The sequence below is a fragment of the Haliotis asinina genome, chromosome 12 (assembly GCF_037392515.1).
Source record: "Haliotis asinina isolate JCU_RB_2024 chromosome 12, JCU_Hal_asi_v2, whole genome shotgun sequence".
NCBI lineage: Eukaryota > Metazoa > Mollusca > Gastropoda > Lepetellida > Haliotidae > Haliotis > Haliotis asinina.
This window is the reverse complement of record NC_090291.1, coordinates 57811341-57823976: the sequence shown is the minus strand read 5'-3', so window position 1 is coordinate 57823976 and position 12636 is coordinate 57811341. Positions and strand designations below refer to the sequence as shown.

The window sequence follows — 12636 nt, the reverse complement described above, 5'->3', positions numbered from 1 at the left end:
ACGTAAACTAAGAGTATGGGTCTTCAGTAATCATCACAGGAACTTGCCGAAATATATCTTAAATAAATACATGCTAGATATACATCCTGATTATCTATATTCTTTATAGTTTCACGTCCGTGTGTGTTTCTTGGAATTATCCATACTAATCCGAGGAACCCATTCAAACAGACATGGTATATGCCACACTACCGAACTCTGTACAGATGATTTTGCTGAAGGTTAATACTTTGTTTCAATTTACAGGCATTCTTCACGAGGTTGAGGGTGAGAATACTACATCTATTATGTTGTGAATAATTCTAAGCGAACTGTTTCAAGGGTAGCAACCAGTGGGATATAGGAGATATGGAGAACGTTTGTGAAATTGCAATGTAACTGCATTGTGTCCTCATACACACACTTACAGTCTAATCAAAATTAACACTTAGGAGCATACAGACGGGGTTTCTTATGGATGTCAACCTATTTATTGTGAGGGACAAAACGTTGCAATGTATAAATATACTCTTTAATCAGGGGAAAGAATGGTGTAAGACAGAACGCATATATGTCTACACATAAGAGCAACAAAAGTAATAAGAAAACAAAGGTTAAATAATGGATCAGATGGAAGCCTGCAACGACAGTTTTATTGAGCGCTAATGTACCTGTTCGTGTTACATGTACATATATATGTACATATGTATGCTGTCTGCCTCATATATAGTGTACATGTTTCAATTAAAAAGAACCTTCATGGAATTGTAGTATCGGTGTCTTCTCATTAGGCACACACGTATTTTGCAGACGCCTTATAACAACAACATTTACGGTTCACTGAACAGATTAGCTACTGTCTATTGCTTACACATTACGAAGGAATAGTCCAAATAAAAACGCAGGAAAAACTCAAATGTTTACGTCTAATATCTAATTCGAAAGATGGTCGAAAAGACATGTATTTGGATTTTGATTGCTGCGGGGTTAAAAAAGTTGAGTTTGATAAACATTGGGTTTAACCTTCTTCTCTAACGGGTGTTGGTGGCATCAAACTGAAAAAATGATGTCAAACAGGCATCTAAAATGATTGGAGCATTTCACAGATTAAAGTTCTTACACGTGTTTTTCTTCAGGATTTGCTTCAACATGTCGTAGGCAACCGGACAAGGTTGCAGTTAAGAAAGACCAATAATTTTAGCCAACCACGTACAAGACCGAGTTATTCAACGTCATCTTTTATTCCATCAGCAGCTAAAATGTGGAATAATGTTCCCTTAATTATTAGAAATTGCATCATTTAAATCTAATATCCACGTGAAAGAAACCTGTGCACTTGCACATTATTCATATGAAATGAGAAAGTTAAACTTTTTGCAGACAAGATTAAGAGACATGATGAGTACATTTAATGATGATCTATTTAAAATAGATATTACAAATGACGCCTCAGGTCAGTGTGGCCATGGATATCGATGTGAGGAAAGTTTTCATTACTTTTTTGAATGTCCATTGTCTACCATTCAGGAAACCTGTTTTATATTCGATAGTAATTGATGGTAAAGGCAACTGTGAGAAGAGAATAAAGATTATCGCTTACTGAACAGAAAGTTCTATTTTTACAAACAATGAAACTTCTCGGTAACGAACCTGTTTAAGACTCAGCCTAATCTATTCACTACGTAGTGGACTGTTCCATTCTACAGGTAGGTGTTACCCTAACTGATTTTCTACTCCAGAGTCTGTCAATCGACTGTCTGTCAAATGTGTGTCTGCCGATCGGGAGATACCCGTAGTACAATTACCCAGTGTCCTTAAATGCACAGTTAAGAGCCCGAGTAAGACGAAATCTATTTTGTGTGGTTTATAAGTATTTGCCATTATTTCCAGTACTGGCACCAACAGTGATTCAGACTGCATTGCCCTCTCTTCTGTCTGGTGTTGGCAAGCGTGACATGTGAGTGATGAATATAGGATTGATTCTGGTCGCAATCGCAAAATGTTTTTTTCATTCTATTGCAGGAGTGCACATTTGCATCCTATGGATTCTTTTTTAAATGTTGATCTGGTACATTGATGGTCAAGTGTGGCCCCTTCAAAGAAAACGCTATTGAGTTACATATGCAAGCGATTCAATGTGTTAACTCAACAGAGAGAATGGTATAGTTATTATTACCGGATGGAAATAAACACATTGTCACAACAGGTACATTTTTGAACACTCTAGAGAGCCCAGTTAATCAGTGACATGGGTATGGCTCAAACGTTTCCTTCTCTTCAAATATGTTGATGCTAGAGGAACAATTCATTCCAGGGTGGATTTTTACTCACCAAAGCTTCAAAGGTGTTACAACCTTAGAAGATAAATTCATTACACTCTTTACTAGGTCGGATATATTTAGTGTTTTTTCGTCTAACCTAGGCAATGTATAATTCACACAAAACTGATACAACTTACATATCTATTTCTCCTAATTCCAGTGACCGCAGAAACTTTCTGGATGAGCTGAAGAAAGTCGGCCAAGGTACCCAAAAGCAATTGAGTTCTCATTAACGTAAACTAAGAGTATGGGTCTTCAGTAATCATCACAGGAACTTGCCGAAATATATCTTAAATAAATACATGCTAGATATACATCCTGATTATCTATATTCTTTATAGTTTCACGTCCGTGTGTGTTTCTTGGAATTATCCATACTAATCCGAGGAACCCACTCAAACAGACATGGTATATGCCACACTAAGTAACTCTGTACAGATGATTTTGCTGAAGGTTAATACTTTGTTTCAATTTACAGGCATTCTTCACGAGGTTGAGGGTGAGAATACTACATCTATTATGTTGTGAATAATTCTAAGCGAACTGTTTCAAGGGTAGCAACCAGTGGGATATAGGAGATATGGAGAACGTTTGTGAAATTGCAATGTAACTGCATTGTGTCCTCATACACACACTTACAGTCTAATCAAAATTAACACTTAGGAGCATACAGACGGGGTTTCTTATGGATGTCAACCTATTTATTGTGAGGGACAAAACGTTGCAATGTATAAATATACTCTTTAATCAGGGGAAAGAATGGTGTAAGACAGAACGCATATATGTCTACACATAAGAGCAACAAATGTAATAAGAGAACAAAGGTTAAATAATGGAACAGATGGAAGCCTGCAACGACAGTTTTATTGAGCGCTAATGTACCTGTTCGTGTTACATGTACATATATATGTACATATGTATGCTGTCTGCCTCATATATAGTGTACATGTTTCAATTAAAAAGAACCTTCATGGAATTGTAGTATCGGTGTCTTCTCATTAGGCACACACGTATTTTGCAGACGCCTTATAACAACAACATTTACGGTTCACTGAACAGATTAGCTACTGTCTATTGCTTACACATTACGAAGGAATAGTCCAAATAAAAACGCAGGAAAAACTCAAATGTTTACGTCTAATATCTAATTCGAAAGATGGTCGAAAAGACATGTATTTGGATTTTGATTGCTGCAGGGTTAAAAAAGTTGAGTTTGATAAACATTGGGTTTAACCTTCTTCTCTAACGGGTGTTGGTGGCATCAAACTGAAAAAATGATGTCAAACAGGCATCTAAAATGATTGGAGCATTTCACAGATTAAAGTTCTTACACGTGTTTTTCTTCAGGATTTGCTTCAACATGTCGTAGGCAACCGGACAAGGTTGCAGTTAAGAAAGACCAATAATTTTAGCCAACCACGTACAAGACCGAGTTATTCAACGTCATCTTTTATTTCATCAGCAGCTAAAATGTGGAATAATGTTCCCTTAATTATTAGAAATTGCATCATTTAAATCTAATATCCACGTGAAAGAAACCTGTGCACTTGCACATTATTCATATGAAATGAGAAAGTTAAACTTTTTGCAGACAAGATTAAGAGACATGATGAGTACATTTAATGATGATCTATTTAAAATAGATATTACAAATGACGCCTCAGGTCAGTGTGGCCATGGATATCGATGTGAGGAAAGTTTTCATTACTTTTTTGAATGTCCATTGTCTACCATTCAGGAAACCTGTTTTATATTCGATAGTAATTGATGGTAAAGGCAACTGTGAGAAGAGAATAAAGATTATCGCTTACTGAACAGAAAGTTCTATTTTTACAAACAATGAAACTTCTCGGTAACGAACCTGTTTAAGACTCAGCCTAATCTATTCACTACGTAGTGGACTGTTCCATTCTACAGGTAGGTGTTACCCTAACTGATTTTCTACTCCAGAGTCTGTCAATCGACTGTCTGTCAAATGTGTGTCTGCCGATCGGGAGATACCCGTAGTACAATTACCCAGTGTCCTTAAATGCACAGTTAAGAGCCCGAGTAAGACGAAATCTATTTTGTGTGGTTTATAAGTATTTGCCATTATTTCCAGTACTGGCACCAACAGTGATTCAGACTGCATTGCCCTCTCTTCTGTCTGGTGTTGGCAAGCGTGACATGTGAGTGATGAATATAGGCTTGATTCTGGTCGCAATCGCAAAATGTTTTTTTCATTCTATTGCAGGAGTGCACATTTGCATCCTATGGATTCTTTTTTAAATGTTGATCTGGTACATTGATGGTCAAGTGTGGCCCCTTCAAAGAAAACGCTATTGAGTTACATATGCAAGCGATTCAATGTGTTAACTCAACAGAGAGAATGGTATAGTTATTATTACCGGATGGAAATAAACACATTGTCACAACAGGTACATTTTTGAACACTCTAGAGAGCCCAGTTAATCAGTGACATGGGTATGGCTCAAACGTTTCCTTCTCTTCAAATATGTTGATGCTAGAGGAACAATTCATTCCAGGGTGGATTTTTACTCACCAAAGCTTCAAAGGTGTTACAACCTTAGAAGATAAATTCATTACACTCTTTACTAGGTCGGATATATTTAGTGTTTTTTCGTCTAACCTAGGCAATGTATAATTCACACAAAACTGATACAACTTACATATCTATTTCTCCTAATTCCAGTGACCGCAGAAACTTTCTGGATGAGCTGAAGAAAGTCGGCCAAGGTACCCAAAAGCAATTGAGTTCTCATTAACGTAAACTAAGAGTATGGGTCTTCAGTAATCATCACAGGAACTTGCCGAAATATATCTTAAATAAATACATGCTAGATATACATCCTGATTATCTATATTCTTTATAGTTTCACGTCCGTGTGTGTTTCTTGGAATTATCCATACTAATCCGAGGAACCCATTCAAACAGACATGGTATATGCCACACTACCTAACTCTGTACAGATGATTTTGCTGAAGGTTAATACTTTGTTTCAATTTACAGGCATTCTTCACGAGGTTGAGGGTGAGAATACTACATCTATTATGTTGTGAATAATTCTAAGCGAACTGTTTCAAGGGTAGCAACCAGTGGGATATAGGAGATATGGAGAACGTTTGTGAAATTGCAATGTAACTGCATTGTGTCCTCATACACACACTTACAGTCTAATCAAAATTAACACTTAGGAGCATACAGACGGGGTTTCTTATGGATGTCAACCTATTTATTGTGAGGGACAAAACGTTGCAATGTATAAATATACTCTTTAATCAGGGGAAAGAATGGTGTAAGACAGAACGCATATATGTCTACACATAAGAGCAACAAAAGTAATAAGAGAACAAAGGTTAAATAATGGAACAGATGGAAGCCTGCAACGACAGTTTTATTGAGCGCTAATGTACCTGTTCGTGTTACATGTACATATATATGTACATATGTATGCTGTCTGCCTCATATATAGTGTACATGTTTCAATTAAAAAGAACCTTCATGGAATTGTAGTATCGGTGTCTTCTCATTAGGCACACACGTATTTTGCAGACGCCTTATAACAACAACATTTACGGTTCACTGAACAGATTAGCTACTGTCTATTGCTTACACATTACGAAGGAATAGTCCAAATAAAAACGCAGGAAAAACTCAAATGTTTACGTCTAATATCTAATTCGAAAGATGGTCGAAAAGACATGTATTTGGATTTTGATTGCTGCGGGGTTAAAAAAGTTGAGTTTGATAAACATTGGGTTTAACCTTCTTCTCTAACGGGTGTTGGTGGCATCAAACTGAAAAAATGATGTCAAACAGGCATCTAAAATGATTGGAGCATTTCACAGATTAAAGTTCTTACACGTGTTTTTTCTTCAGGATTTGCTTCAACGTGTCGTAGGCAACCGGACAAGGTTGCAGTTAAGAAAGACCAATAATTTTAGCCAACCACGTACAAGACCGAGTTATTCAACGTCATCTTTTATTCCATCAGCAGCTAAAATGTGGAATAATGTTCCCTTAATTATTAGAAATTGCATCATTTAAATCTAATATCCACGTGAAAGAAACCTGTGCACTTGCACATTATTCATATGAAATGAGAAAGTTAAACTTTTTGCAGACAAGATTAAGAGACATGATGAGTACATTTAATGATGATCTATTTAAAATAGATATTACAAATGACGCCTCAGGTCAGTGTGGCCATGGATATCGATGTGAGGAAAGTTTTCATTACTTTTTTGAATGTCCATTGTCTACCATTCAGGAAACCTGTTTTATATTCGATAGTAATTGATGGTAAAGGCAACTGTGAGAAGAGAATAAAGATTATCGCTTACTCAACAGAAAGTTCTATTTTTACAAACAATGAAACTTCTCGGTAACGAACCTGTTTAAGACTCAGCCTAATCTATTCACTACGTAGTGGACTGTTCCATTCTACAGGTAGGTGTTACCCTAATTGAATTTCTACTCCAGAGTCTGTCAATCGACTGTCTGTCAAATGTGTGTCTGCCGATCGGGAGATACCCGTAGTACAATTACCCAGTGTCCTAAATGCACAGTTAAGAGCCCGAGTAAGACGAAATCTATTGTGTGTGGTTTATAAATACTTGCCATTATTTCCAGTACTGGCACCAACAGTGATTCAGACTGCATTGCCCTCTCTTCTGTCTGGTGTTGGCAAGCGTGACATGTGAGTTATGAAGCCGGAATAAACGATTGATTCTGGTCGCAATCTCAAAAGGTGTTTTTGTTCTATTGCAAGAGTGGACTCTGATTCTTCGTATTTATAGTGGAAGGAGTTATAGAGTAGCACTTGTACTCAAGTCCGTTGGTGTCGATGACATGTCCGGTGTGAGAGTGTTGTTCATGTTTGTTGACAGTGTGGAGGCTGGACTTCTGGGGCACGTGAAGGATGAGATGCTGAGTGTGGTGGACAAGCTGAAGGAGTCGGTGGAGGGGGCAGAGAAGGTGAGTAGCAGCATTAACATCCAAAACACTATGAGGCATCGGTTTATCTTTTCAGGAGTTAGCTATTCTCCAATACTCTGCACTATTCCAGCAGCTCAGGCATCTTGTATCCAGAGCTCAGATTTACAAATTGTGCGTCATATATCATCCATCAATCTTATAAAGATCTCCTTTAATCACAGGCCTACTTGGCGTCCAGTGTGCAATTTCGAAGGGTAATTAGTGGGATGGACAAATGTTCATATAGGTAATAAGTAAACAGTCCATATGCTGATATGGATGTACAGCCCAAAGTCATGCTGGGTTAAACAAAGACAGAAACATTGTTACTGGATTTTGAGGCAGTTCAGTTTGCGGAAAGACTACTTTTACTTTGTCAGTATAACCATTACACGACAACATTCTAGAAATGCAATTAAGGTCTCATATGTCCGTGTTAAGATCGCCACGAACCTTGAGAGCAATCTGAAGACAGCTGCCCAGAGTGTGACCAGTGGCCAGAATGTCAAAGCTCTGGCCCAGATGGTGCTGTCTTCCCTGGAGGCGGATGTCAAGTCAGTGATGGGTGGGTGCATAGGCATACACGAATCTTGCTTTAATGATGTAAATGCGAACTTATAACTAGATTATATGTCATATATGTGTCAATGTTTCAATGAGGCTCACATATGCTGCATTTTCAAGCATGACGTTACTCAGATAAATAGCCTTTACAAAAAACATAAGAAGATGTCACAACTCTCGTTTTCTTGATTGTTTCAGACAAAGGCACATTTGACATTGACATTGATTCATTGATCAAGAATATTGTCCCCAACGCTGTTTCAAAGGTATATATCATATGATTCCAATGCAGCCTTAGTGGGATTTCACACAAAGCCGTTATATGTATTCATATTCGTATTTACACATAAAGCAGTGTTTATTCTAAATCACTCTCATTGGGTTTTACGTTTCATGATAGAGAACATAGTAAAACATGAGATGCAGCTTCCAGATGCAGTATTGACATCGCACTGGGGATATTCATCTCATATTACACATTCAGTTATTTATGTTTCAGCTCTTCTCCAAGCACAGCCGTCGTTATCTTATAGGCGGTATTATCAACGGATTGAAGGACTCTCTGAGTGACGTTCTTGGTCTCCTGTCTGGGACCGCGTTTGGGGATCTTAAAACATTCATCGCAAACATCGAGTCAACTGCTGTGCAATCTCTGAGTCCTGCACTGGGTAACTTGAAGGCTCTTGCCCAGACAGTAAGTTGTTTATCAACATTGAACTGAATGGTCCTCATAGACGGAAATGTATAGATTCATCCAAACTTGGTGGTTGCCCGGAGACTAGGTGCCATCGAATTACTGCATTCAGTGGCTTGTAATGCCTATGCACACGGACACACAGATTGTTAGTATACTTCGCCTTTTGTAAACATACTCCACCGCTCGGCCTCCACCAGAGAAAAGCATTTTTCACCATGTCCATACCTTGCCAAGAGAATGCATGCATCGACAAACAGGGATCTTTCATGTAAACGTACGCCGTATTTCATGAAGCAATGTTAAGTATCGCCCAGCTGGTGTGCAGAGACACCTGTATACTGGGGCATCTAAATTCAACATCGCATGTATATACACAGTCATGATATACAATATCAAATATTAATTCAACATCACATACACAGACATGACCTATATTATACCTCCGTTCACACCATGTACACAGATATGACACGTACTGTATCACATCGCAGTTCAACATCACACATCTGCCATGGATAATGTTCAAATATAAGCTTACTATCTTTCAAAATGTTGATACACTTGGTGCTAAGTATTATGTGGGTGTACACTCTTACACGCTCTAACTCTCGGTGTCTGTCAGTTCCTGACCCACGCTGGACAAGCCACTGCACAGGTCGCTGCTGAGGCCGTCAAGTTCTTCCAGCCATTCCAGACTCAACTCGGATCTGTCTTCACCCAGATCAAGAATGTAGCTGCAAAACTGACGGGTCAATGAATGTCAAGGGATATCAAATAAAACCCCACAATGAAACATTGCCTTTTTATTAAACATGAATACAGAATCAAGGGAAGTATAGGGCGGCAACATACACAGATGAAGAGTGACGCTCCAAGACCATTTACTCCCTCCTACCACGGTTTTACCCGCATACTGGTATATCACAATACACTTTCAAACAATACGTATTGCAATATTTTTTTAAGAACCTGTATACTGGGTAAAGAATATATATGAAGCTTTTTTGTGATTATCATTGTGGTTTAAATTAATATCCACTCAGACACAACAAGAGTTTTCCTTCGTTACACAGTGACAAAACGACATATTGTAAAACTATAAAATGTATAGAAAGAAATAGAATCCCCGACTGAGCAACCTAATTTTAAGACTGCTCATAACATATATGTACTTAGAATGTAGAAAATATTCAATTCAGTTCACTTTATTGTTTTCAAGGCCATATGACCCATAATACATCGTTACATGTTTTATACATTAATTGCTAACATATTCTCATAGTCAAAGATATTCTCCTCTTATGCGAAACACATTATATAGATATTTTCACAACTTAAACAAGTGGTCACAATCGGTAGAAATCAATAATGATTTTAAATTATCAGTATTTTTGCTATGAGTGGAAATGTGTGGAACATCCTTACGAATGTTTTTGTACAAAGGACAATGATATATGTTATGACATTCATCTTCGGTAACTTTTCAAAGAGAGCACATCAAATCATTATCTTGATAATCGCTTAAGTCTTTTCTAATACGCTGTATGCCTAATCAATTAAGACAGCATCTAAATAAGAGATGCGCTTTTCTATATTTAATATTTTTAACATTGTATATGTACAATTTTGGAGAAAGTGAATGTTTTATTAAGGAATAAAATTGTAATGACGCTTTATCAGATAGTTCAGAATGCCAATCTTGCCTGGCACAGTCAATGACTCTTTCTTTAAAAGCATTCAAAAACATATCAATATCCCCTACCCCTTGTTGCATCCACACATGGCCAAACTCGTAAGTAAATAATAGTTGCATTATATTAGTTGCCCAATTAGACCGTTTTCTATTACAGGATTTTTTCATCATAAGGTACGATTGGTGAGGATATCTATATGACGGATGGAGATTAATTTCAACCAATATCTATTACAATTCTTATATGAGTTCACGTATAATAGATATCTCTCACATTTGCCATACAGAGCAATATTTGAAAATGATTTACTAACATTTAATAAATATCTACAAAATGATCGGTGAACAGTTTCTAATTGCTTCATTTCCTTGAATCCCCATATTTCGCTACCATACATTAAAATCGGTACAATTTTCGCATCGAACATCTTAAAGGCATCTGTAATATCTATACTAAACTTGCAAATAACACATTTCAAAGGGAATAAGGCTTTGTTTGCTTGTTGCGATAAAACGGTACAGGCTCTTGTCCATACAAGCTTAGGGGTCATCATGATGCCTAAATACTTGTATGCATTAACAACTTCTATTTGTTCTTCATATTAAGTCCACTTTTCATATCGTGATAATGGTCCCCCGTTTCTGAAGTCAATCACTTTTGTTTTGTCGATATTGATCTCCATGTCCCATTTCAAACAATAATTATGTAGGAAATCTAGTTGCTTTTGCAACTTCAGAGGGGTATCAGCAACTAACACTAGATCATCTGCAAAAGGAATTGATAACACATTATTCATTTCCTCTGTTATAAATACACCATTGTCAAAAGCTTGACTCATAGATTCCGAGAGCTCCTTGATGAATATTGAAAACAACAGGGACTCAGAGCACACCCTTGTCTAACAATCAAAATAATCAGATAATTTATTACCATCAATTACGACTGCAGACTTCACTTTGTTGTACAAGTCTTTGAGAATATTTAATATATTTCCATGTATACCATTATTTAAAAGTAGAAACAAAAGCTTTCGTCAATTAACCATATCAAAAGCCTGTTTGAAATCAACGTATGTACAGTAAAATCTCCCTTGCTTTCTTGTTGTATACATTTGGATAACAGATTGAAGGATAACAATATTATCTATTGTCGAATGGAATTTTCTGAAACCACCCTGACACTGTCCGATAAGGCAATTACTTTCAATGTAGTCATCTATTCCTCTCTTGATTATATTTGTAAACAGCTTGCTCATAGTATTAAACAATGAAATGCCTCTATAGTTGTTAGGTTCGTTAGGATTTCCCTTCTTATAAGTAGGTATTATTAATGCATCACTCCAAGCTTCAGGGAACTCCCCTATCTCTAGAATGCGGTTATAGAGAAGAGCAAGATATGGGGAAATATATTCCTTAATAATCTTGAAAAATTCTGATGGTGTTCCATCATTACCCGGCGATTTATTGGGTTTCGATCTATCTATTGCTGCCTCCACTTCACATATAGTTATAATGTCTGATAGATCATTGTCGCCACATTTGCTACAGTTGTGACAATCATGTTCATTAACAAAAGTTTCAACATAGTCATCAAACACACTGTCGCCATTCATGTTTAATATTGAGTTCAATAAATCTTTAAAATACGAATTCCACATTTCTGTAGATACATTACAATTATTATTTGATTTCGATGAATATTTCTTAACAACATTCCAAAAGCTTTTATAATCATTACTTATGGATGCTTCATTTAACGTTTTGGAGACACTTTCACAAAATAACCTTTGTTTCTCTTTACACTGTTGTTTATACTCTTTTCTGGTCTGGACATATAAACTGAAATTAGCTGTAGATGGATATTTTCTAAGACGATCTAAATATTTGTATTTGTATTTCTTAACCAACTCACATTCTAAATCAAACCACTCTGGCTGATTTCTTTTATAATTCTTATTCCTTGTAAGCATAGACTTCCCACTATAGTGTAGTATATCTACCAGACTACCTACAGCTCTCTCAATATCATCATTACAAACATATTCCATGAACTAGCTGAGGCTATTACTTGAATAATCTGATTTGAAATTATCAGTAAATTCTTCTCTATATTCATCGTTCCACCTATAAACTAACCAGTCAGCATATTGAGGTACAGAGGACCATACTGTCACATTTCTCTCACTGAAAAGGGTAATGGTCAGTTTTGAAGGGAGATGGTCTGACTCGCTGCGTGCTATACCGTTAAAATCAGTCACAGTTGGGTACAAGCAGGATGACACGCATATATAATCAGGAGTACTGAATCCATGTGGACCAATATAGGTAAACTCACCAGATGCGGTAGAATCAGGAGTACTGAATCCATGTGGACCAATATAGGTAAAGTCACCAGATGCGGTAG

General features: G+C 36.9%; 1 protein-coding gene across 1 annotated transcript in view; it reads left to right on the top strand.

Moving 5' to 3' along the window:
* LOC137257590 (uncharacterized) overlaps nucleotides 1-9305 on the top strand; it is a 36107-nt gene extending 26802 nt beyond the window's left edge. The window contains exons 25-29 of the mRNA XM_067794908.1: nucleotides 7191-7278; nucleotides 7720-7843; nucleotides 8041-8108; nucleotides 8342-8536; nucleotides 9162-9305. Coding sequence (XP_067651009.1) covers nucleotides 7191-7278; nucleotides 7720-7843; nucleotides 8041-8108; nucleotides 8342-8536; nucleotides 9162-9296 — 610 coding nt within the window. The 3' untranslated portion in view covers nucleotides 9297-9305. The remainder of the gene's footprint in view (nucleotides 1-7190; nucleotides 7279-7719; nucleotides 7844-8040; nucleotides 8109-8341; nucleotides 8537-9161) is intronic.
* The last annotated feature ends 3331 nt before the right edge of the window (nucleotides 9306-12636 follow it).